The 26,280-nt window shown below is 44.3% G+C and overlaps 1 protein-coding gene across 1 annotated transcript; it reads right to left on the bottom strand.

Annotated features, from left to right (window-relative positions):
• Positions 1-24,281, bottom strand: LOC112105859 (torsin-1A-interacting protein 1-like). Its single transcript, XM_024198843.2, has 8 exons — positions 24,080-24,281; positions 21,461-21,535; positions 19,754-19,828; positions 18,589-18,636; positions 7,084-7,245; positions 3,683-3,745; positions 3,042-3,104; positions 1-1,473 (listed from the first exon to the last, which is right to left on the bottom strand). Exons 1-8 carry the CDS (start codon positions 24,279-24,281, stop codon positions 671-673), a joined length of 1,491 nt encoding a protein of 496 aa, XP_024054611.2. The 3' UTR covers positions 1-670.
• Positions 24,282-26,280: the final 1,999 nt, after the last annotated feature.

Genomic DNA, 26,280 nt, shown 5'->3' with positions numbered 1-26,280 from the left:
GGGGGGAGGAAGGAGGCGAGAGGGGGCACCAGGCTCTTCTAAACAGAACAAAAACAGCTTTGAGAAGTCTCTCCTGAACCAGAACATCTTCTATACAATTCAGCCAGTCTAGGAAACATGCAGAGGCAACTTATACCCAAGGCCATGGTCAGCTGCAGAAAGAAAGCCGATGGTTGGATGCATGTAGCCCCATCTCTACTACCAATTAATAAAATTAAGCCTCTGAGAATAGAGGGGAATGTTATTCTGGTAGATTGTAAGTAGGTAGAGGAGACAGGAGAGAAGTCTGTAGAATCCGCTAGATCCCATTATCTTGCCATACCCAATGGCAGTACTACCTACTGCTGGAAAAGTTTCAGCAGAGAGACACTTGTCTACTGCACACAAGAATAGCTTTACACACAGAGGGATGGCTCTACAATGGGGGCAAGACATTTCTACCTACAGATCACTAGGCCCAATGAGTTACTGAGGAGGGACCAACCTAACAGCTGTGCTCCATACTTACACTCTCCAATTGTCTAGAGAGAACTCCAGTTCTTTTAAATGGAACAACCCTACCAGTCCTTGCTCTGCATAGAGAATATTGTGTGCTGCCTCAGCTCAGCAGTTAAGTTCTGCACTGCCCAGATACCACAACACTGTTTTCCTATCCTCCCATGTCTTATATTTAATCCATCTGTAAGCAGCCCTCCTTAGGAAGAGCATTTTCAGGCCAAACAGGCAGGACCAGGTGAGATATGCGGCTCCACAGTCCACTCAGTTTATCTGTGTCCATGTGATTATAGGAGCTGGGAGTGTCTGAATTGGTGAATTTGGCCCAGAGAAAATCCCGCACTTTCTCCTCAACATCCAGCAGCCTGAGGTTCTTTCTCAGGGACTTCTCATCCAGAAGGACAGTTAGCAGAAGAGTTACATCCTTAAATGCTGCATTTTCATGGTCACAGTACTTGTAGAAGATCAAAGTGGAGCCTGCAGGCAGAGACTCAAATCGATGCACCACAGCTGCTTTTTTACCTTCCTTGAACCCAGAGCTTAGCTTATTATCTACCTCCAGCTTGACGACGTCGCTATCCAGCGTGGCTTTTCCAGCCCCATCAATCTTGATTGTGGCAGCACTCAGGGAGGAGGAATAAGCTTCAGCAATCTGGTTACTTAAGCACTTTAGAGACTTTTCAGCTTCTTGAGCAGCTGTGAGCAGTAAGATGGCAGGCTGCGAGTGGGGATGGGTGGTATTGAGTCGTTTCACAAGGAACATTTGGATTCTCTCCCACAGTCTTGGATCCTGATTTGGATAGACATTCCTAAGTTTCTTCATCTGGGTCTCAAATGCTTGCACAACTTTGATTTCTTCCCTCGGCAAAGTCTTAGAGGATTGATTCTTCCAGACATGCCATACAACAGTAACGGAAGCTACTGCTAATACCAAAATGCACATCCTAAACCATCCTGCACTGGACTGTCCAACAGGCTCTGCACAAAAGAGAATGGGGGGAGAGGGGGTGGATGTTAAAAATAAGCAAATGCTTTTGTCATGCTCAATGAGGAATCAATTAGTATGGATGAGTGAACAGTGACATTTGAAAAGACCCATTTTCCTATCCCATAAACAACTGAACACCACAAGATAATGGAGACACCCTGGAGTGAGAAAGAAGGACTTAACTTCCTGGAGGAAAAACTACAGGGTAACGCAAGACATCGGGTAAATTTTTCAAAAGTACCTAAACAACTTAAACACACAAGTCACAGTTTGAAAATGGGACTTAAGCATTTTTGAAAATTTTGCTCACTCACATTCTAACCATTATATCTAATCAAAGAAGAATAAATTATTAAAAACACAGTAAAATGTATCTTAAAGAGGCAGGTCAAACCTGGCCTGATATTTAAGTTTTGTAAGAATAATCTTCTACAAAATCTGAAGGCAACAGAAAGGAAAAAAGTAAAGCCATAGAAACCAATCTCAAAGGCATTTTTAAACAAAATGAACATTCTTCGCCATTGTTTGCAACTCAAACATTACTGCATTGTGCTAGTGCCGGGGTTCTCAAACTAGAGGTCGCAAGGTTATTATGTGGGGGTTGCAAGTACATGCCTCCCAGCTAGCTACCAAGTCTGCTGTGAAGTCTGCGCTAGTAAGTCTGCTGTGAAAAGTGATATTAAACATACAAATATCACTTTAAAATAGTGTTAAATATAAAAAATGTGGTTTTAATTTATAAGGGGGTGACGGGTCGCACTCAGAGGCTTGCTATGTGAAAGGGGTCACCAATACAAAAAGTTTGAGAATCAGTGTGCTAGTGCATAAGAACCCAGAAGTGAAATGGTCTCATCCATTCATTTAGAGAACGCAAAAAGTAAAAGCAGAGGATGAAGAGGACACAGGAAATGCATCTTACCATTGAAATGCATGGGAAATCATACATTTGAAGATGGATTACAAGTTTGTTTTTTAAATGTTAATTTAACAATGATTGAACTATTAACCAGGGTTATTGTTAACATTAAAAAAGCTTGTATCATGTTTTTAAAAATCTTCTCCTCCTCCCTGAATCCTACAGGGTCTGAGTCTACTTTCAATGAAGTCACTAATAAAACTCCCATTGACTTCTTTGTAAGCAGGATCAGACCCATATCAAGGAGATGCATTTCTTGGATCCTAAATATATCGGAAGACAGGATGACAAAAGTTTTCTGTAGATTACTACAACTGAATTTGAAGCATCTAATTTAAAAAACAATGGAACACAGAACTATCACTATGTGTGCCCCAAATTTAATCTCATATTGATGCCAGAGTTTATTAAAGGAGTAGAGGGCAGACCAGGTGGAAATCAGAGATTAGACGAGAGGCCTCTTGAGTTATCTTTCCCTCAGTGCTGAAAATATGTCTCCTGATAAGCAGGATGTGTAATGCAGGTCTGTTCTAGCAGGACCCACTATATAGCACCAGGTTAAAGGCCTTGAATTCAAGGATGGGCACGAAAATGGTTAAATGCTATACATACATTAAACAGATCTGAAAGCATAAATCTTACTTTTGGCTGCAGGCTGTGAATGCTTCTTCAGTGTATTGGGTTGAACTTGAGATTCAGCTTCATCTGTTGGAGTGATTGGAGGGAAGGGGAGTTAAGATGACAGAATCCTGATCCATTTATCTAGTTATCAATGGAAGGGGTGAGAAATCATATGAAAACTGATTTTAGCTCTAAACTCAGTCTAGCTTCTGCTTTTTGTAGATTAAAACCGGCAGAAATATTAAAGGTTAAATGACCTGACCTCATTGAGAACACTGCTTAGCCAGCATTGTTTCACTAACAGAAGTGAGGAAGGGACTATGAACTCAGCAGTCCTAGCTGCTACTTTAACAAATAATCAGCTGGAAAGGATTTCATTTCAGGTTTGCATCAAAGAGTTCAAAGCCAGCCCTGTCCCATCTCCAGAGACAAATACAATGGCATGTTCACAACTGTTTCAGGCCAGCAAACTGATCTCTTTCAACTGGCAGACCAGCTTCAGTTTCCCATCCACACTCCTCACAGGTCTCTTTTTCAGAAAAGCACAAATAACCAAACATGCTTATGTAGTGCTAACAAACTCCTCAAATGCTGAACCACCAAAAGAAAATAGCAATCAATCTATACATAGGTAAACGAGAGGCAGAGTTTCATCCACATACTTGATTTCCTGAATGTCGTCTTCTGGTTAAACACTGGTTGTTTTTGTACAACTGTTGGGGGATCTGGAACATAGTAACAGAAGAAACATATGCATAATTTAAAGCAATACCGTTACCATATTAGATTCAAGAAACAGAAGAAAAGTAGTTTTGTCAAGCACAATCTCAGTCCTCAAAGTTACTTCTGCCCACCAATGTGCTGTGTAACACCATCAGAAAACTGGACCAGATAGTGCTTTATAACCCAAAATGCAAGCTTTTATATGAAAGTGAGCCTTGGGAGTATTCATGTAAAAAATATGAGACGGTAAAAGATACTAAACAATAACTCCTGAAAAGGACAGTGTAAACTGCATTCCATCAGCATGTATGAATGTGCACACCATGCAGTTATCTGTTGTTATGGTTTCAGTGAGGGTACATGTAATGTTTACTCACATGGTACAAAACCACCTACATTTATGTCTCCTTGAGTCAAATAAATCCTGTGTAATCACAGCAATTGCCTCAAAGATGAAAGATCTCATATACAGATAGGTATATAGATGCATAGTCACAGATGGAGAGAGAGTGGAGGACACTAGCAGAAACAGGCAGGCAGAATCTGAGCAAGGAAGATGAATGGGTAATGGAAGGGTAGCCCAGAATCCCAGGAGATAACGTATAACTATTGACCCTGATCAGAGGTTTATGAGAACGAACACTCAGAAGTGAACATATGGGACATGAATGCTATGAATCATGTCTAATACTTCAACACACAGTGTTTGCTCAGCTGCAGCCACACATGCCCATCACATTGGGCAGTGTCCTCATTGGTGGCTGCTCATTGTTTGAAATTCAGCATAGGATTACATTCAAATCACAGAAGCAGCACCACAATAAAATGAACAGAGATCATAAATTTAACAGACACTGACCAATTTGGAGACAAATCAGTCATGGACATAGTACTTCCAAACTGCTACTCAAAGGGCAGCTTGGCATTTGGGATGCAGGGGGAGATTTAAAACAGTCACTTCTTTCTAATGCAGCCTGTCCCTATCTACACTCTTAGGGTATGTCTTCACTACCTGCTGTATCGGCGGGTAGCAATTGATTTATCCGGGATCGATATATCGCGTCTCGTTAAGACGCGATATATCGATCCCCGAACGTGCTCACCGTCGACTCTGGAACTCCACCAGAGCGAGCGGCGGTAGCGCAGTCGACGGGGGAGCCGCGGCCGTTGATCCCACACCGTGTGGACCCCAGGTAATTTGATCCAAGATACTTCGACTTCAGCTACGCTATTTGCGTAGCTGAATTGCGTATCTTGGATCGATCCCCCCCCCCCAGTGTAGACCAGCCCTTAGCTGTCTTTATTTCCTAGTCTTTGAATTCAGTCACTGGAGTTCTAAGCAGAGGATGGAAAGTTATAACTAAAGTGAAATTAATTCTCATGAGAGGCACCACCAGACTAATGCCTTTTGGAACCAAAACCACTTGTTTAATAACAAGGGCAGCCACCTCACCATGCACCTGAAGTCTGAGAGGCAAGGGTGCTAAAGCATATCGACTGTGTAGGTGCTATACACCACCTCCTTGAAACTGAACGAAGGCCAGCACAGCTCTGCTTTTGCATGCACCTCCTCTCTCATCTCCCAAGTCCAGTTCATCTCCGTGCTTTGTCAGGTTGGTGCACCTGGCTGCTCCCCTGGTCTTCTCCCATAAGCAATCATATAGCAAGTTGATTCGATTTTGACCTGACTGGATTCATACCATAATCTATTACCAGTCTTCAATCACCCAGTCCTCCACCAGGGTATCTATTCATACACTTTAGTATCAGTTGTAGAAACTGCAAATCAATTTATCTTAAATCATGTCTTAAAGGGGCCCTCAACTTTAAAAAACCCACTTCTGTCTAAAAGTCTTTTCATACTGTTACAAGTCACATCTAAGATAACTATAACTGAGAAAGAGTAGAGGAAAAAATTCTCTTTCATCACTTTATTTGCACTTGGTATAGTCAGTTTCCATTGCCGGAGTCATTGGGAGCTTTCAGTAACTCAGCTCTTCTAGAAAAAAAAAATAAGGCCACTTAATTAAGCGGCTATGGCCCCACTCCTGGAAACACATATGAGTAAAGTTACTCACATGAGTCTCATCAAGCATGTATCTTAAGTGTTTGCAGGACCAGGGCCTATATGTGCACTTAAATTTAGGATTTCACTTTTGAGCATTTTGGCCTAACACAACAGTATAGTGATAATTTAATAAATAAATAAATAAATCCACAAAAATTGTCAAGGAGCTTTTTTCAACTGACTAGGTTTCAAATTAACAATACTCCTTTAATAACATTAGGAGAACTTCAACATTATTATATTTAAATGATTTATAGTAGATTTCTCATGTTTAAACAGGATTTAAGCAGACTAGAAAATGAATTTTGGCTACTATGTTGTGTCACATGTTTGTTACTTTTCAGCAAGATGACAACCTCCAGCAAGAGATGTCAAATGTCCATCATCAGAAGCCCAGGACACCACAGACCAGGGCACACCAACTCAAAGCAGCACCAGACCCAGCCAGAACAACAGACGCAAAACCTGCAGACATATCTCCACTAATACAATGATCAACACCACCACCACACAAAACACCCTTCAAGATCCATGGGTCCTACTCATCCAGTGCATTAAATGCCTCAACAACTATGTGGTGAAACCAGTAATTAAGCTCTCAAATGAACTCCCACAGGAAAAAGACAAAAATACCAGATCACCTGTTGGCAAACACTTTTCACAAAGCGATCACTCTATATCTGACCTATCAGTCCTCATCCTCAAAGGAAACCTGCACAACACTGTCAAAAGATGAGCCTGGGAGCTTAAATTCATAACTTTGCTAGACACTAAAAATCATGGTCTTAATAAAAAGACACTAATTTATGTCTTATTACAACAATCTGTAACCCACTAACCCCCTTTTAGTCCTATGACTTCAGGGGTGTTAATAGCCCACTTCACCTTGAATGGTCCCTTACAATATATCATAAGTAGTTAGCATAAACTATCTGTTCAATCTTTCATTTAGCTGTGACACTCTTAGTACTTTCCCCACAGCTGAAGAAGAGCTCTATGTAGCTTGAAAGCCTCTTTCTCTCTCTCTCTCACCAAGAACTTGGTCCAATAAAAGATGTTACCTCACCCACTTTGTCTCAACTGTATAAATATTTCATACATATCAAACAGTGGTTCTCTCTGCCCAAATTTTCAGAATGCTACACTGAACTACAAAACTGTACTGCCATGTATACAGTACTGTACTGTAATGATATCTTGTTATGTTTTGCTTTGTTCTGGCCCAAAGTTTACAAGTTTAAAAAACGGAACTGATAATCATTGGAGACAAACCCTTTGACAGAAGAAGGGACGACTGCAAAACATCACTTCCATTATCTCTTGGTGGTTGATACACATTAGTCTTCTTATAATTTTCTCCATCATTTTCAGATTCATTGTCATCACTGTAGCCATCAGCATCCTCTTCGTCTTCCTCCTCTTCCTCCCCATCATCTGCAAAGACAACAGGTTATATAAAGATTAAGAACTGCTTGCCACACAACTCAAAGGCTATTATATATAGCCACAGCACTACCTGTATGCATGACATTTCACAGAATAAAAGGACAGGTCCCTGTCTCAAGAAGTTTATGGCCTACACTAACCATGGGACACCAAAAGTTGAAGTCTACAACAGGAAAAGTTGTAAGAAACTACTGGATGTACATATCTTGTTTAGTTGCTATTTTGCCAACTTGTGTAACTGTTTGGGCACTACAGTTCTCCCTTGGGTAATGTTAATACTTGGAAAGAGCAAAGTCCAGCAAGATGGCAGGTCAACCAAGAGAATCAAGCTAGGAGAAGGATTTGAAAGAGCGAGGTACCACCATATGGTGCACAGAATCAGAGGGATATTTCAGGCGTTCAGTAGGGGTGTAGCATGATAGATGGCACAGAGCTGACCGTGGGAGGAAATCAAACGGGTGACCAAATGCACAGGGGTGGCAAAGTATGGAGCACGAACAGAGAAGAGGTCGGTGAATGGAAGAGCAGAGCTGTACAGCACCTCGAAGGCGAAAGGTGACCAATTCAGACTGACTGTAGTCTCTTAAGACTATAAAAATAAATACAGGTTTGAAGAGGGTTTTTTTTGTTTTTGTTAAAGAAATAGCCCCTTCCTGCCTTGTGTAATACCAACCTTCTCAGCATTCCTTCATAAAAATATCATTGCCTATTCTGCAGTTCCTGCCATCTAAAACAGTTCTTCTATATTACTCCTTTTCATTTCAAATCTTAGTTGACGAACTTCTCATCTGTATGAGATAATTATTAACTCTCAGTTTCACACCCACCCCCTAGTTATATTTAACTCTAAGGGTATGTCTGCACTACGAAATTAGGTCAAATTTATAGAAGCCGGTTTTATAGATATCGGTTTTATACAGTCAATTGTGTGTGTCCCCACATAAAATGCTCTAAGTGCATGAAGCCGGCGGACCGCGTCCACAGTACCGAGGCTAGCGTCGACTTCCGGAGCGTTGCACTGTGGGTAGCTATCCCACAGTTCCCGCAGTCTCCGCCACCCATTGGAATTCTGGGTTGAGATCCCAATGCCTGATGATGCAAAACAGTGTCGCGGGGGGGTTCTGGGTACATGCCGTCAGGCCCCTCCCGCTCCGTCAGAGCAATGGCAGACAATTGATTCGTGCCTTTTTACCTGGGTTACCTGTGCAGACAACATACCACGGCAAGCATGGAGCCCGCTCAGCTCAGCTCACCATATGTCATCTGGGTGCCGGCAGACGTGGTACTGCATTGCTACACAGCAACAGCTAATTGCCTTTTGGCAGTAGATGGTGCAGTATGACTGGTATCCGTCGTCGTCGTACTCCAGTTCAATCAGAGGCACCTGGGCAGACATGCTTTGTCTCCTGGAGACTCAGTCCTGCCGGCAGTCCTACTGAACCGTCTTGACGATGATGGCTAGCAGTCGTAGTACAGTATCTTCTGCCAAGCACCCAGAAGATGCCGAGGGCTATCAGTCATGCTGCACCGTCTGCTGCCAGCTTAAGATGTAAAAAAAATAGATGTATTCATTTGCTTCCCCCTCCCTCCGTGAAATCAACGGCCTGCTAAACCCAGGGTTTTGAGTTCAATCTTTGGGGGGGCCATTCTGTGTGACAGTTGTTTGTGTTTCTCCCTGATGCACAGCCACCTTTGTTGATTTTAATTCCCTGTACCTGTACACCATGTCATCACTTGCCCCTCCCTCCCTCCGTCAGTTTCGCGCCTTTTTTCAGACCAGACGCCATAGCACTGGGATCATGGAGCCCGTTCAGATCACCGTGGCAATTATGAGCACTATGAACACCACGCGCATTGTCCTGGAGTATATGCAAAGCCAGGACATGCCAAAGCAAAACCAGGACCAGCCGATGAGGCGATTGCAGCGTGGCGACGAGAGTGATGAGGAAATTGACATGGACACAGCCCTCACACAAGGTACGGGCCCCAGCAATGTGCAAATCATGGTGTTACTGGGGCAGGTTCATGCCGTGGAATGCCGATTCTGGGCCCGGGAAACAAGCACAGACTGGTGGGACCGCATCGTGCTGCAGGTCTGGGACGATTCCCAGTGGCTGCGAAACTTTCGCATGCGTAAGGGCACTTTCATGGAACTTTGTGACTTGCTTTCCCCTGCCCTGAAGCGCCAGAATACCAGGATGAGAGCAGCCCTCACAGTTGAGAAGCGAGTGGCGATAGCCCTGTGGAAGCTTGCAACGCCAGACAGCTACCGGTCAGTCAGGAATCAATTTGGAGTGGGCAAATCTACTGTGGGGGCTGCTGTGATCCAAGTTGCCAGGGCAATCAAAGACCTGCTGATATCAAGGGTAGTGACTCTGGGAAATGTGTAGGCCATAGTGGATGGCTTTGCTGCAATGGGATTCCCTAACTGTGGTGGGGTGACAGACGGAACCCATATCCCTATCTTGGCACTGGAGCACCAAGCCACCGAGTACATAAACCGCAAGGGGAACTTTTCAATGCTGCTGCAAGCCCTGGTGGATCACAAGGGACGTTTCACCAACATCAACGTTGGATGGCCGGGAAAGGTACATGATGCTCGCATCTTCAGGCACTCTGGTCTGTTTCCAAAGCTGGAGGAAGGGACTTTCTTCCCAGACCAAAAAATAACCGTTGGGGATGTTGAAATGCCTATCTTGATCCTTGGGGACCCAGCCTACCCCTTAATGCCATGTCTCATGAAGCCGTACGCAGGCAGCCTGGACAGTAGTCAGGACCTGTTCAACTACAGGCTGAGCAAGTGCCGAATGGTGGTGGAATGTGCATTTGGACGTTTAAAAGCACGCTGGCGCACCTTACTGACTCGCTCAGACCTCAGCGAAAAGAATATCCCCATTGTTATTGCTGCTTGCTGTGCGCTCCACAATATCTGTGAGAGTAAGGGGGAGACATTTATGGCGGGGTGGGAGGTTGAGGCAAATCGCCTGGCCGCTGATTACGCGCAGCCAGACACCAGGGCGGATAGAGTACAGCAGGGCGCGGTGCGCATCAGAGAAGCTTTGAAAACGAGTTTTGTGACTGGCCAGGCTACGGTGTGAAACTTCTGTTTGTTTCTCCTTGATGAACCCTCCACCCCCGCCAACCGGTTCACTCTACTTCCCTGTAAACCAACCACCCCACTCTCCCCTCCCCCCTTCGGGCACCGCTTGCAGAGGCAATAAAGTCATTGTTACTTCACATTCATGCACTCTTTATTAATTCATCACACAATTAGGGGGATAATTGCCAAGGTAGCCCGAGAGGGGTGGGGGAGGAGGGAAGGAAAAGGACACACTGCAGCTTAAAACTTTAACACTTATTGAAGGCCAGCCTTACGATGCTCGGGCAATCATCTGGGGTGGAGTGACTGGGTGGCAGGAGGCCCCCCCACCGTGTTCTTGGGCGTCTGGGTGAGGAGGCAATGGGACTTGGGGAGGAGGGCTGTTGGTTACACAGGAGCTGTAGCGGCGGTCTCTGCTCCTGCTGCCTTTCCTGCAGCTCAACCATACGCTGGAGCATATCAGTTTGATGCTCCAGGAGCCGGAGCATCGACTCTTGCCTTCTGTCTGCAAGCTGACGCCACCTATCATCTTCAGCCCGCCACTTGCTCTGTTCATCCTGCGATTCAGCCGGCCACCTCTCCTCTCGTTCATATTGTGCTTTTCTGTAGTCTGACATTGACTGCCTCCACGCATTCTGCTGTGCTCTTTCAGCGTGGGAGGACACCTGGAGCTCTGTGAACATATCATCCCGAGTCCGCCGTTTTCTCCTTCTAATCTTTGCTAGCCTCTGCGAAGGAGAAACATTTGCAGCTGGTGGAGGACAAGGGAGAGGTGGTTAAAAAAGACACATTTTAGAGAACAATGGGTACACTCTTTCACGTTAAATTTTGCTGTTCACATTACACAGCACATGTGCTTTCGTTACAAGGTCGCATTTTTCCTCTTATGTTGAGGGCTTGCCGGTTTGATGTGAGAGATCACTCACGCGGTGCCAGGCAACAGAATTCGGCTTGCAGGCAGCCATGGTAAGCCAGTCTTTTGGCTTTTTTAACCCTCATAACATGTGGGAATGGTTTCAAACAGTAGCGCCCTCATTTCCCATACCAAGGACCCGTTGGGTTGGCCATTTAAAATGGGTTTGCAATGTAAAAGGAGGGGCTGCAGTTTCAGGGTTAACTTGCAGCACAAACCCAATTACCCTCCCACCCCCCGCCCACACACACACAATTCTCTGGGATGATCCCTTCACCCCTCCCGCCCAACCACGTGGCTAACAGCGGGGAACATTTCTGTTCAGCCGAGCAGGAACAGGCACCTCTGAATGTCCCCTTAATAAAATCACCCCATTTCAACCAGGTGACCGTGAATGATATCACTCTCCTGAGGATAACAAAGAGAGATAAGGAATGGATGTTGTCTCCATGCCAGCAAACACCGGGACCATACGCTGCCATGCTTTGTTATGCAATGATTCCAGACTACGTGCTACTGGCCTGGCGTGGTAAAGTGTCCTACCATGGCGGACAGGATAAGGCAGCCCTCCCCAGAAAGCTTTTGCAAAGGCTTTGGGAGTACATGAAGGAGAGATTTCTGGAGATGTCCCTGGAGGATTTCCGCTCCATCCCCATACACGTTAACAGACTTTTCCAGTAGCTGTACTGGCCGCGATTGCCAGGGCAAATTAATCATTAATCATTAAACACGCTTGCTTTTAAACCATGTGTAATATTTACAAAGGTACACACTCACCAGAGGTCCCTTGTGTGCCCTCAGGGTCTGGGAGCACGCCTTGGGTGAGTTCGGGGGTTACTGGTTCCAGGTCCAGGGTGATAAACATATCCTGGCTGTTGGGGAAACCGGTTTCTCCGCTTCCTTGCTGTGAGCTATCTTCATTGTCTTCATCATCATCTTCTGCGTACCCCGAACCCGCTTCCCTGTTGCATGTTTCTCCATTGACGGAGTCAAAGCACACGGTTGGCGTAGTGGTGGCTGCACCCCCTAGAATGGCATGCAGCTCCGCGTAGAAGCGGCATGTTTGCGGCTCTGCCCCAGACCTTCCGTTTGCCTCTCTGGCTTTGTGGTAGGCTTGCCTTAGCTCCTTAATTTTCACGCGGCACTGCTGTGCGTCCCTGTTATGGCCTCTGTCCTTCATGGCCTTTGAGATCTTTTCTAATATTTTGCCATTTCGTTTACTGCTACGGAGTTCAGCTAGCACTGATTCGTCTCCCCATATGGCGAGCAGATCCCGTACCTCCCATTCTGTCCATGCTGGAGCTCTTTTGCGATCCTGGGACTCCATCATGGTTACCTGTGCTGATGAGCTCTGCGTGATCACCTGTGCTCTCCACACTGGGCAAACAGGAAATGAAATTCAAAAGTTCGCGAGGCTTTTCCTGTCTACCTGGTCAGTGTATCTGAGTTGAGAGTGCTGTCCAGAGCAGTCGCAATGAAGCACTGTGGGATAGCTCCCGGAGGCCAATAACGTCGAATTCCGTCCACACTACCCCAAATCCGACCCGCAAAGGCCGATTTTAGCGCTAATCCCCTCGTCGGAGGTGGAGTAAAGAAACTGGTTTAAAGGGCCCTTTAAGTCGAAAGAAAGGGCTTCGTCGTGTGGACGTGTCCAGGCTTAATTAGATTTAACCCTGCTAAAGTCGACCTAAACTCATAGTGTAGACCAGGGCTAAGTTTGTATTAAAGATACAATGCAATATTCTTTTGTGAGGTATTATTGAAGTCATGGTCTTTCCAATTCAGGAGCCTCAGTCTAAACAAACCTGAGAGCTCTAAGTGAACAGAGTTGGATCGGAACTACCAGACTGGATCAGACCAGAGGTCCATCTAGTCCATTATCACATTTCTGACAGTGGCCAGCACTAGACGCTTCAAAGGTAGGGGTAAGAACCTCACAACTGGCAGATGTGGAGTAATATGACCCCCACGTTCAGTCTCTTCCTGATCTCTAGTAGTTCTAGATTGGCTTAAGCCCTGAAGCATAAAGTTTAATATTCCTTCCACAAATACAATTATTTCCTTTTGATAAATGTGGTTTTTTGGTTTGTTTTAAAATCTCAGTCCACAAGTAGGAATCTCATATTGAAACACAAGGTTGCAAAAAGTCAAGGATCAACACATAGTAGGGGGAAATGGTGCTGGTAGAGGCAAGAAGCCTCTTGATGCTACTATGGCCCATGACTGGGGAACCCCAAGACTACTGATTTCTGCAGTAATATCTATGCTACACTAGACTTTTCTGCAGTTACAGCTCCCCATCACCTCCAAAGGAGGGGGTTAGTTTAGAACTTACAGAAAAAGGGGCATAGCAACTATTAGCAAAAGTTTTTTACTCTTCAAGTGTGTCACAGTCACCACTGTATTCACAACAAATCCATTAGGCCAGGTATTTTTACATGGCTGATAGCTGCACAAGCGATTCATAATCATTTGCTCTCAAACTGTGCTCAAGATCTCAGTTTTGCCTTCCTACATTAAGTTCTTTCAATCTTCACTTCTAAAAATGTACCAGGGCTTCTTCCAAGCCTAAATTTGCAATTAATAGTTAAAAACTCCCCTATATAATGCAAACACTGTGGCTCACAGTGGCCACCAAGGCCAGTTTAGGGAAGACTGCTATCTTATGCCCTAATAGCATGTAAGAAATATGTACAGCTTTCAAACTTCTCAAAAACCAATAAGCTCAGACAGGGCTTTACTTTTATTGAATTCTTTTGGGATTCCAGGAGATTTAACTACTAAAAAATTGCTTCTGTTGCAACAGTGTCAGTCAGTGATTCAATAGCAGTCTGTTTGCCTATTTAAAAGGAATTTATATGCTTCACTCTAAATTGTTTGTCTGATAGATTAGGATTTACTCTAGAAAGTGAGCAAGTGGAGAAAATTTTTGTAGTATCTTGGGTTCTAAACATCCTGTTTAAATGTAATAGGAATTTCCTATCTACAAAATGAATATATCAGTGCAAATAAAAAAGTGAATTAGTTCTACTAATGGACTATCTTTTTGAAGTAATAAAATCTGTGATGTTTACAAAACATAAATTGAATGGCTACTTGTAAGGTGATTATTACAGTAGAACCTCAGAGTTACGGACACCTTGGGAATGGAAGTTGTCCGTAACTCTGAAATGTTCATAATGCCGAACAAAGCGCAGTTTGGGCTTCAGATCCAGCAGCTGAGCTCCCTCAGCACCAGCAGCTTCCTTGCAGGCATCTTCTTTCCCTGGGTCGGACTGAGTTTGCAAGCTTGTCCCTCTCCCAGCCGTGTGTGTGTGTGTGGTGGTGGTGGTGGTGGGGGGGGGGAGTTGTGTGTGTGAGTGTGTAAGTAAACAGCATGTCCCCCTCCCGCATCTGGCAGTGGTCTATGTTTGATGCTTTAGAGAAGGTACTGCCAAATCCCAATAATGCATTTGGTGAAGTGTAATGCTATGCATTGGATGGTCTGGGAGGGATCCCTTCTCAACCCTTTTGTGAGAGTCAATTTATATCTTCAAGTATCAGGGGGTAGCCGTGTTAGTCTGTATCCACAACAACAACAACAACAACAAGGAGCCCGGTGGCACCTTAAGAATAACAAATTTGGGCATAAGCTGTCGTGGGGTAAAAAAAACCACTTGTGAAGAAGTGGTTTTTTACCCACGACAGCTTATGCCCAAATAAATCTGTTAGTCTTTAAGGCGCCACCGGGCTCCTTGTTAATTTATATCTTGAAGCATGAGACCTTATTACTCTTCTCTTAGCTTGCATAGCTACAGATACTATTGATCATAGCATTTACTCCTATAATCACATGGACACAGATAAGCTGAGTGGACTGTGCTTTATGAGTTTCATGAGGGAAGCGAAATTGCAGATCTCTGCATCTTCCTCTTTCCTATGATTTTTGTTCCTGTAATAGAGAGCTTATGAAAAAACCCTCCAGTTGACAAATAACTGCTTAATTCTGCAGATGATTTATTTAAGGGTGGGTTTGTGAAACAAAGGTTTGTTTCTTAAAAGGAACTTGACACTGAACCTTGTAAAAAGAAAACAAGCTGTGGTTTACATAGCTGAAAAGGACGGTCTATACCCTTTTGCTATTATTTCAGAGATTTCTGTTTACATAATTTTATCCCCCGCACAGCCCAGTTTCTCCAAGATGATAGACCACTGTTACCTGAGTTAAAGGAGACTCCCCATTAACCATTAGTGTTATAGGGCCTAAGACATACAGAAGAACATTTGAAAATTGCTCTTGGAGTGAATTCCTGTGTTTCCCAAACTTCTGTCAGTAGCAAATGATTACAGCCAGGTTAAAAATCTTTGGAACTGCTAAAGTCTGTAAGGGAATTAATAGCTATATTTTCGCTTCAAGTAATAGTAGTGATTTAAAGAACTGTTGTATTGAACAATATAGACATCTGATTTCATATTTGCAGCTTTTATGTGCTGCAGCAGTGTATTTTAATCTTATGTTTCATTATGCTGTTCTTACTGTTTGATAACTGGAGAGTATTTTTAAAACTGGAAAAATACATTTTAAATTTAGCACAAAAATTGGTGTGAGCTGTTCCTAGAATAAGTATCACTTTCTTTCTGTTTTCTTTCCTTCCATCTAAAGAGAGACAGCGAGATGATCTGCACGATTCACCTGCATGTATGTTGTGTAAACTATTAGGAGTGCATGAGTGTCTGGATAGCCTAAGAATGTTAAAGATGAATTGACAAGTAGTTAAGGCCCCAAATGTAGGTTTTGCATGAAAGAAAAGCTTTACAAATTAAAGGGCTTGTCTTCACACTCTGTTATGGAAATAAGCTATATGGATGTAAGCAGCTTTATACCCATATAATTGTGTCCACAGTGTGGAGTTGCACCAATCCAAACGATCAGGTTTTAAATTGATACAGGTAAGTCAGTACTTAAACTGTGTGTTGACCAGCCCTTAGCATAAAGAAATGTCTTTGTGAAAACTTAAATAAACACTTCAGCAAAAACAGTGTTATATTCTTTTGGTGGTGAAATATTTCCCAAGAGGGTTGGACCTCTGGCACCCTCACAAAACCCAGATGCAATTGTGCTATTGCATGAGAGCCAGGAAGTGAATCTAAGAAAGTGAAACTGACTAGTCTAGTTTTCTGATCAAGCTGAGTATGGTGCAAACCAGACTGCATGCACTTTTTTTTTTAAGTAGGGGTTTCTGAATATGTGAGCAGTCTGTCTTGAGTTCCTTGACTATTTACTTTTCTGATAGCATATTGCAACAGTCTTGAAAACCCATCTTCCCTAGATTTGCGGGAAGGTCTTGCACTTGACCCATGACGTTGATGTTCTAAAATCTTGAAAACTGGTAATGGAAAAAGCTGATTATCCCATCTACCAGGGACCAGGGTAGGACTGTTCCTACAGTATATTTTCCAGTACACTGTAGTGCTAGATGCTTTAAGTGATGGGGCAGCAGTCTATTAATTACTTATTACAGTAGAACCTCAGATACGAACTAGGGTATAAATCTTGCCTAATTTCACCAGCTAGTAACGCAAACTGCCTGACTGGGGAGGAAAAAGTTATTGTGTGAGCAGGTAGCATTTTTAACCTGCTCTTAGTACAGCAAACTCTCACCCTGCCTGGAGTCTGGCTTTATCAAAAAGGGAAAAATTCCAGCCTGAGCCTCAGGCTTGGCTGTTCCTAGGTTCTTCCCTTTGGCCCTAACTGTCCCAGACCCTGGATCCTTCTGCCCAGAGTATCACTCCCACCTCCCTTATAGGAATGGAGGAGTTAACAAGCCACACCTAACACAAGGCTGCTGTAATCAGCAGCTTTAGACAGGGCCTATCACCTACCTACATGGTGGATCTTCAGAGCATCCCTCTTTGGGTGACCGATCTTATTTGACACACCCAACAGTAGGTAACACTCCAGCCAATTCGAAACTACCATTTCTAGAGTATTTTCTGATAGCCAAAGCATATAAGACTGTTCTTTAAACTCTTCAGAATCCAGTTTTTAAAACTGGTATAGAGCTCAGCCATTCCTACAGTATCAAAATCCACTCTGCAATGTAATTATATCTGCAAAATTATTCAGTGTATAAGATACAATACACAATAGTGAATGTGGTTATCGTGATAACTGTAAAGACAATGAGGCACGAAGCCAAATGACAAATACTTCCAGCACCCAAAACATGCCTTTAGCTCAAAAATCACTTATAAAATGGAGGGTTTTGTTTTTAAAACAATAAGAGCACTGACATTTATAACCTTCTTAATCTTTGTTCATTTACAAAAATTTTAAATATATAGCTTAAAAAAAATATATATATAGCTGACACCTGAGGCCAGGTCTACTCTAAAAAGCTAGGTTGACCGATCTATATCACTCCTGGGTGTGAAAAATCCACACCCCTGAATGATATAGGTAAGATCACCTAACCCTCATTGTAAGCAGCACAAGGTCAACAGAAGAATTCTTCCATCCACCCTGCTACTGCCTCTCGAGGAGGTGGATTAACTACAGCAATGGGAGAACCCCTCCTGTCGCTGTAGTAAATGTCTACGCTTAAACCACTAAGGCTTGGTCTACACTAAACCCCCAAATCGAACTAAGGTACGCAACTTCAGCTACGTGAATAACGTAGCTGAAGTTCGAAGTACCTTAGTTCGAACTTACCTCGGTCCACACGCGGCAGGCAGGCTCCCCCGTCAACTCCGCGGTACTCCTCTCGTCTAGCTGGAGTACCGCAGTCGACGGCGAGCACTTCCTGGTTCGACTTATCGCGTCCAGACAAGACGCGATAAGTCGAACCCAGAACTTCGATTGCCAGCCGCCGAACTAGCGGCTGGGTGTAGACATACCCTAAGTGTCATTGCTGCAACTGTGTCACATGCTATTTGAAGTTTTTGCACTGGGATACTGGTTTTTAAGTTTCAGTTCTACTCATTGGGGTCTCATAGCAAATGCAGTTCTGAGTAAACTGAAATCCTTTCGAAAGAAAAATCCACCCAATCAGCTTCTAGTGTCATGCAGTTAGACCTCAACCTTACAGTATTGGGGCAGGGGAGGAAATCAGAAAAAGTCATTGTAATAGCACATTGTCAAAGGTCTATACTTGGAACACTCAACATCTCGGCATTTTTCAAGTAGCAGCAAACTCCAGTTGCAATGTTCTGTTCTGCATGTGCTCTCACTCTCTCTCTCTGGGCATAACAGTCATAACAAGCAAAACTCATAGAAACAACCCTATAACAGTAAGCAGAGCAGAATATTTAAAGGGGGAAAAAAGTCACTTGAACCAACCTGACTCATTCCTTTTGAAATCTCTACTTGCACTGGAGACCGTGTTTTCTGTAAGGCAAAACACAACACAAGAACGATAAACAGAAAAAAAGGAAGGAAATGCAGCAGTCATGTTCGTGCTGTGGTTATCTGATGCAGTGACTGATACATTTCTCAGGACACTGCAAAGGCTGCACACTCACTTGTAAAACAGACCTAGCTCCCCTCCCAACCGCCAGAGGTTGGCAAATTAAAACTTCATTATGTCCTTCATATTTTTGTTTTTTAACGAAACATGGGATGTGCCAAATTACACCTAACCATTAGTCTATCAAGCCCGGTAACCCGCATCTGGCAGTGGTCTATGTTTGATGCTTTAGAGAAGATACTGCCAAATCCCAATAATGCATTTGGTGAAGTGTAATGCTATACATTGGATGGTCTGGGAAGGATCCCTTCTCAACCCTTTTGTGAGAGTCAGTTTATATCTTCAAGTATCAGGGGTAGCCGTGTTAGTCTGTATTCATAACAACAACAAGGAGCCCAGTGGCACCTTAAAGACTAACAGATTTATTTGGGCATAAGCTGTCATGGGTAAAAAAACCACTTCTTCACAAGTGGCTTTTTACCCACGACACCTTATTTCCAAATAAATCTGTTAGTCTTTAAGGTGCCACCGGACTCCTTGTTAATTTATATCTTGAATCATGAGATCTTATTACCCTTCTCTTAGCTTGCATAACTACAGATACTATTGGTCATAGCATTTACTCAGTGCTTTTACAAAACCACACAATGCTATCTGACTCAATTACTATATGTTGCAATATCCCAGCCAACTATTACTGCAACTCATGCACTGTAAAACAATATACGCTTGTACAGCACTTTCCATCTGATGATCTCAAAGGCTTTACATACATACATTAATCCTCACAAACTCCTGTGAGATAGGAGAGTACCATCCCCATTTTTAGAGAAAAAAGCAAATTGCAGAGAGATTAAGTGACTTGCCCAAGATTATACAGCAAGTCAACAGCAAAGTCAGAAATAGAACTGAGGTCCCCTAATTCCCACTCCCTGCTGTGATCACTGAACTATGCTCCCACAAGTCCTGTGTGTGTTTCAGTAACATTATACTGCAACTAGCAAAAACCCCGCCCTTTAAGTTTAAAAGTTAATTTACCTGTCTGTCGACTCTTTCTTATACTCGGTCGAACCAAAGGCGATATATCTACTATGCCAAATGCACTTTTACTCCCTAAAACAAGGGAGAGGCATACATTAAAAGTGTAACATTTTGAAAAACTGGGTTCTGATGGGTTTATAGAACAGTTTGACACACTTCCGCTAACCAGAGAAAAAAACTCTATAAATATGCTAGTTTCTGATTGGCTGGACTGTTAACTCTTATGAGACTGTTGGGTATGGCAAATAAGATCAGGGAGTCACCAAAGCAGTCACTCCTCCCCCACAAGTACTTTAACCCTCCACTCCATCTCTTCAAGAACATGGTCTTCTCAAGTCCACAACTCCAGTTTGGCAATTTTCCTGAGGTTTGCAGGGTCTGTGCAGGTCAAGAAGTGGCTAGTGTATCCAGAGTATTGGCAGCAAAGTGGGAGCAGAAGCAAAGGGGATGCGGGGACAGGAACAGGAGCTGAGAGTGGCAGAGACAAGCAAGGGGAATGGGGCAGAAGGGTCTATTACCACTAGAGGACACTTCCCTCTGGAGGCTGGAATTAATCCCAGGATCCTCAAGTCTCAGCATTCTTCTGCCATATAGCAAATAGCTGAAAAACCCACTGACAAAGTGTGTGCCTCATCACCCTCTAATAGCTGGTCTACACAGAAGCTTATAATCCACTACCTCAAGCAGTCACTCATTTAGTTCAAGGGGTACTGGCCAGTGCTCTGGATCTGAAGATCAAAAATTGCACTTGCTTAAGGTGCAAGGCAGGCAGAATTCAGTCCTGAATGAGTGAGAGCATAAGATTCTATGACAGGGACTGAGACAGGTCATGCTTTGAAGTCATTCATTCACCGCATGAGTCAGACCAAACTTCTCTAAATGAAGCAATGTCTGATCCTGCCCCAAAATCTGCCCCTAGATCAATCCTAAAGAATCAATGATCAGGCTCCATGAAACTTCCCCATGCGTCATCGAGGAGCTAAAGAGGAAGTGAAGTTTCTCACCCAACCTTCCCCAAAAACCCTAATCCTAGAGAGGTTAAAGCATCAAAGAGGCCCAGAGATCAATAAAAGCAAGATAACAAGTCCTAAAAAAAATTGTTTAGTAATACCATCCTTCTAATTCCTAATCATGTGGAATAATTGAACACCAATGGATTAGGAAACCAATCGTTGATTCAAGAATACTTCACTGTATGAACAACAAATAAATACTGGTTTTTTTTGGCCTAGCAGAATCCTACATACAAATGTTTGATTTTGATGTATCTAAACTATGTGCTGAGACCCAAGGGGCCTCAATATTAAAAATATTTTTGGAATATTATATTTTTATTAATCATAAATTAATGAAGACTATACAAAAAAATAACTGAATCAGACTCCTACTAATTTCCTTGCAAAGGGCTTTGGATACCTTTTTCACAGTAACTATCCTGTTAAGGTGTATTTGAAAGAGCACAACAGTGCCTTTACTGTGCAATAGCAATTTAAAATCTATTAGTGCCTACCTTAAGTATTTGAAAGAAGACACGTAATACTGCAGAGTGAAGTCTAGTATTTCTCTGCAGATAGGTAAATTATTGAAACTGGGTACTGTAGATATTTTAAGGAACTAATTTATTGTTGGATAGCAGTTCATAAGATCCAGGAGGGGAAGACTTCCTCTAACTGGGAAAGGAAGGGAAAGGAAGCCCACTGTTACCTTCTGTCAAGTGTGTCTGGCTGTTGTAATTTGTGTTGTCCCTTTGTCTTCTGGTTCTGTATGTGGACACTTCGTCTTCAAAACAGTCACAGAAAAAAAACAAACAGGTACTTTAGAAACAAACAGGTAATTTAGTGTACACATCTATAGAAATAAAAATGTCTGAATCAGTCTGGAAATTCAATTTTTATTCAGTTTATAAGAGCACTGAGATTGAATTAGTAAAGTCACTCATATAACCACATAAGAGACGCAAGTTGTGCATAAAAGAATTGTCATCAAATATTGAAATGCACAGGCTTTACTATTCAACTTAAGCCTTCCTGCTTAATTTTAAGAGTGCAAGGATAGGAGACGAAATAGATCTCAGCAATTAACCATTTAAATTAAATATTTTTTATTGTTTAAACAGTTAACTTTTTAAACAGTATTTAAATCCCTACCAGAAACTAAACTGGTTCTTAAAAAACAAAACAAAACAAAACAAAAATGAAGTCTAAACCCCTTATGGTTACACAGAGAACATTCAAACTGTGAGCTGACTGGAAACAGATGTAATGAAGCCTGACAAAGTCGGCAGAGAGCCTGAAACAACTATTCAGAGAAGTGTGAAATACATTAAGGGATGTGAAGAACTTTGCAGGAGAGCAGCTATAAAAGTAGCCCCCTCTCATGCACAGATCTAGAACTATGTAGAAGCCAGAAGTTTTACCGCACTTTAGATTTACTACATGGAGAATGAGGCAGGCCTCCTTACCAACTAACACTGATACAAAGTAAAGCTGAATTCCATGTTTTAAATTTATACTGAAGTAACAGAGCAAAATTTGGTCTCTGGTGCACAGGGAATAAGGTAAGAGTGAACTCACTGCGCAGGATCAAGTCTACAGGTTATTTAGTTAAAAATATTTGAGTACGTTTTATTTCCATTGAGGAAGTGTTCCATGTCCACAGACATAGCAATTGTATAACACACAGCCTGGCTCTTCACTTGTTTCAGTGAGCTATTTAAATATAAATGTCACACACTTTACACACAGGGTCCAATTCTGCTATCCTTACTCACTAAGATGAATGCTACTGCGTAAGTCATATGGTATTACACAACATGAGTAAGAGTAGCAAAATTAAGCCTTCACAGCGTAGAGTCCAACCTGCACAACGAACGAGGCAGGAGCCCACAAAAAGTATGCAATCATATAATTAAGTATTGTATTGTAATAAATATTTACAAGGGGGCTGAATTAATGGTGTACAAGTAACTTCAGCTGTGTCATTCCAGTCTTTTGGGGATTCACTTTAAAAAATACCTTCTATACAACTTTAATGTAACATGTCAACTATTTGATAACTACAATTCATTGGCAGATAGTGTATTTTTAACACCTTCTGGTCCTTTGAAAGAAAACTGATGTTGGATACAAAGTTATGTTGTGGGGAGACAGCTAAGAAGAATGTAGCACACTGCACAACTCAACCGTCTCCATGTAGATTCCCTAAAGATTTTTACCATAGACAAAAACTGGTGGGAAAATGCCCAGCGCAATGCCCAAGCTGAATGTCCTCTGTACCACATCTCTTCTCTCCCTGCCTCAGACAGGCCAGGCCACTGAAGGTTAATAGCAAACTCTACCCTCCTTAAAATGGCAACCCTGCTAGAAACAAAAGTACACATTGACTGTACGAAAGAAAACAGATGCAAGCAGGTAAGAGAATGGAATTTAATTGTACCCAAAATAAAGATGTCATTCTGCTTTCAAAAGCCAGTTGGCCCGACCCTGTTTCTTGCAGCACAACTGATTTGCTTAAACCAGATTAGTTTATTGGCCAGATGTCACTGTCACATTAACGATTCCGATGGAGCCGGGTTGCCCCATCTTCCCCACCTGGGTCTGCCCAGCCTTCCTTATCTTGGAAACAGTTTTAAGGGAAGCGTGTAAAGCCCCTCATGCTAGCGAAGGAGACTTTTGCTGCCTGCATTTCATTCACCTGCCCCTCTGAAGCCGTTTAGTTGCCAATGACAGAAGTAAAGTCTGCTGCGTTTAAGCTGTCCCCTCCGGACACTGAGCAGGCAAACTCAGGGAGAAGCTGAGACGCGGGGTACGGGGAAAGGAAACCCAACCCAGCCCCAGCGTGCTGCAGCCAAGCGGTGCCTCTCCCCTGGGGAGCCCCGCACGTGTTGGGTCCAGCATGCACGCACACGGGGTGCACCGTGACCCCCACCACGGTGATGGTCTCCCCGATCCCCAGCCTAGATGCTGAGCACGGCAGCTCTCACTGAACCCAATGAGGGCTCAGGACCCTGACACCCTCCCACCCCCGGGGCCCCGCCCCGCCGAGCCCGACCGGCTGCAGGGACCGGTGAGGCAGGGACCAGGGCGCCCTCCCCTCCCGGGCGAGCGGGGCACGGTCTACCCCCACCCCACGCTGGTACGGGATCATGCCCGCGCCCCCATTACATCGCTCCCTCCCCCTGAGCATCCCGCAGCGCTCCGAGGCCCCCGCCCGCGTCCCTTCACCGCACCCCAACGTGCCCTGAACCAGAGGATGCAGCAGGGGCGCGACGCGCGCCCGCCCGCACCAACAGCGCGGGTCGGCAACCGCTCCTCAGTCACTCACTTTCCGAAGCCTCAGCGTCCCGCCGCCTGGTCTCCGGCCCTGGCTGCTTGGCCCCGGTTCTCTGCCGTGTCTGCATCTCCACCGCTCCCTGGCGCAGCGACTGCCTGGAGCGCAGATAATAGGCTCCTCTCCGCGCTCGCTCCTTCCCCGCTCTCCCACCTTCGTCCTCGCGGAACGCCTCCTCCGCCAGCCGCGTTTCCATCCGGACACGCCCCTCCACTGCGCTCCTCCTCGAGCTGAAGCCGCCGCACTGCAGCCCGCTGGTGATAGGCTCTGCTGGTTCGATAATCTCACTTCCTGTCGGCCATGTTGAGGGGCGGAAGTGTATTTGGGGGGGACCCGTTCCTCCGGGTGGTCGCCATTTTGAGGGGCGTTTCTCTTGCTGTGCTTTTCCGGAGCGGCTTCCCTCCTCATTGGGAGGAAGTCACGGGACGTGATGCAGCAGCACCCTGCCCAAGGCCGAACGCTCCCGCGTGGCCTGGCTTGCTCAGCCCCTGTTCGCTCCCATCCCAGCTGCGGAGAAACCCGCTCCCCGCCATCCCAGAAACGGCTCCAGCAGCAGCTCTGCCCAAGAGTCAAGAGCTGGGTCTGTCGATCCCCTCCCAGCTCCCTCTTTCTTCCCCTCTACCCCCTTTTCTATCCTTCCTTCCCTCCCGCCCCTTTCTCGCCATCCTCCCTCCGTCCCCTTTCCCCAGAGGAGGGGCCTGGCAGCTAGGGGCGATCCCCCCAGTTCGGGTGACCAGACAGCAAGTATGAACAATCCGGACAGAGTGTGGGGGGGTAATAGGTGCCCATATAAGAGAAAGCCGAGACTGTCCCTATAAAATCGGGACATCTGGTCAGCCTACCCCCAATTCCCCATGGAAGTCCCTTTGCCCCGTTTTCTACCACCCCCCTCCAGGCACCTGGGCCAAGCGAAGGGGCACAGGAACAATTTGTGTTGTGGGGGTGCTGAGAGCCATTGAACCAAACTGTAAACCCTGTATGTGATGGGAACCACTTCAAGGCAGGGGGTGCAGCAGCTCGCCTAGCTCCTGCACCTATGGGAGAGTGGCAGTGGGAACGGCTGCCCCAGCGAGTCAAGGGGGAGGGGGAAGCCCTCCCCAAAAAGGAGCGAGCAGGGTAGGTGCTTGCTGCCCTGGGGATTTGCTGGGCTATAGCCTCTGAAATGGGCTTTAAAAAAGGCCCACCCCAACCCTCTCCCTTCCCTGATGGTGCTCTTGGATCCAATATGACCCCACATGTAGCTTTGGAAAATCCAAACCCTAAGCATTGGGAATGGTTCTGGGAAGCTTCTCAGTCAGTCCCTGGGTAAACAAACGTGGGGGAGGGGGGGGACACGGAGGAATGGCCTGTGAAAGGGACTAGCAACAAAAGTGGTGCTGATTGGTCTCTGCCTTGCCCCTGTTGAGAGAAATGCAAAAGCTAGACCCACACAAGCGTGCCAGCGAAGGCAATGAGATGGTGAGATGGACTTCCAGCTATAGCAAAGGACTTAGAGTGCAGAGTTCTTTTCTTGGCTTTCTTGCCTGAATTTGGACAAGCTGTTTCACACACGCTAAACCTGACCCCCATGAGTAACCCCTTGAAGTCACTGGAACTGCATGTGTGTAAAAATGCTCCTGAATGTAAGCATTTGCTGGATTGGGGCCTAATCACTCTGTACTTAAGTTTTGCTATAAAATGGGACTAAAAATACCTACCTCAGAGGGTTGTTACAATTGCAATTCACTAATATATGTAAAAGTGCTATGAGATGCTCAGATTAAAGACTAATAACATAAAGTAGTAGTATTCCTATAACATACAGTATGGAAGTTTGATTTTTTTAAATACAATTTTTAACCACACACGCATGTCACCTCCAGAGGATTTTACTAATACAGCATATAAAGTTATCTGGGATCTTCTGGTTACAAGCTGTGATATAAATTCAAGATCATTATTAGGTTTATTTTGCTCATATGGATTTGAGCAAAGAGAGCAAAGAATATCTGTAAAAACGATTTAGGAAAGGCAAATTTAACTGCAAAATGAAGAGGTCCTAAAGGGTTTACATTTTACTGAAAGAGGGGAGAGATGGGGTAAGGAGCATTTCCTTCCTGCGATTTCTGCAGCAAAGTCCATCTTACTTAGAATATATGTAACAGTCAGGAAGATGCCTTTTTTGTACTGCAAGGTTATAAATTGTGTTTGGGGAG

The sequence above is a fragment of the Terrapene carolina genome, unplaced genomic scaffold (genome assembly GCF_002925995.2).
Source record: "Terrapene carolina triunguis isolate 2854851 unplaced genomic scaffold, T_m_triunguis-2.0 Scaffold212, whole genome shotgun sequence".
Classification (NCBI taxonomy): Eukaryota; Metazoa; Chordata; order Testudines; family Emydidae; genus Terrapene; species Terrapene triunguis.
The sequence above is the reverse complement of the archived record's forward strand: the minus strand, read 5'-3'. Positions and strand labels throughout refer to the sequence as shown.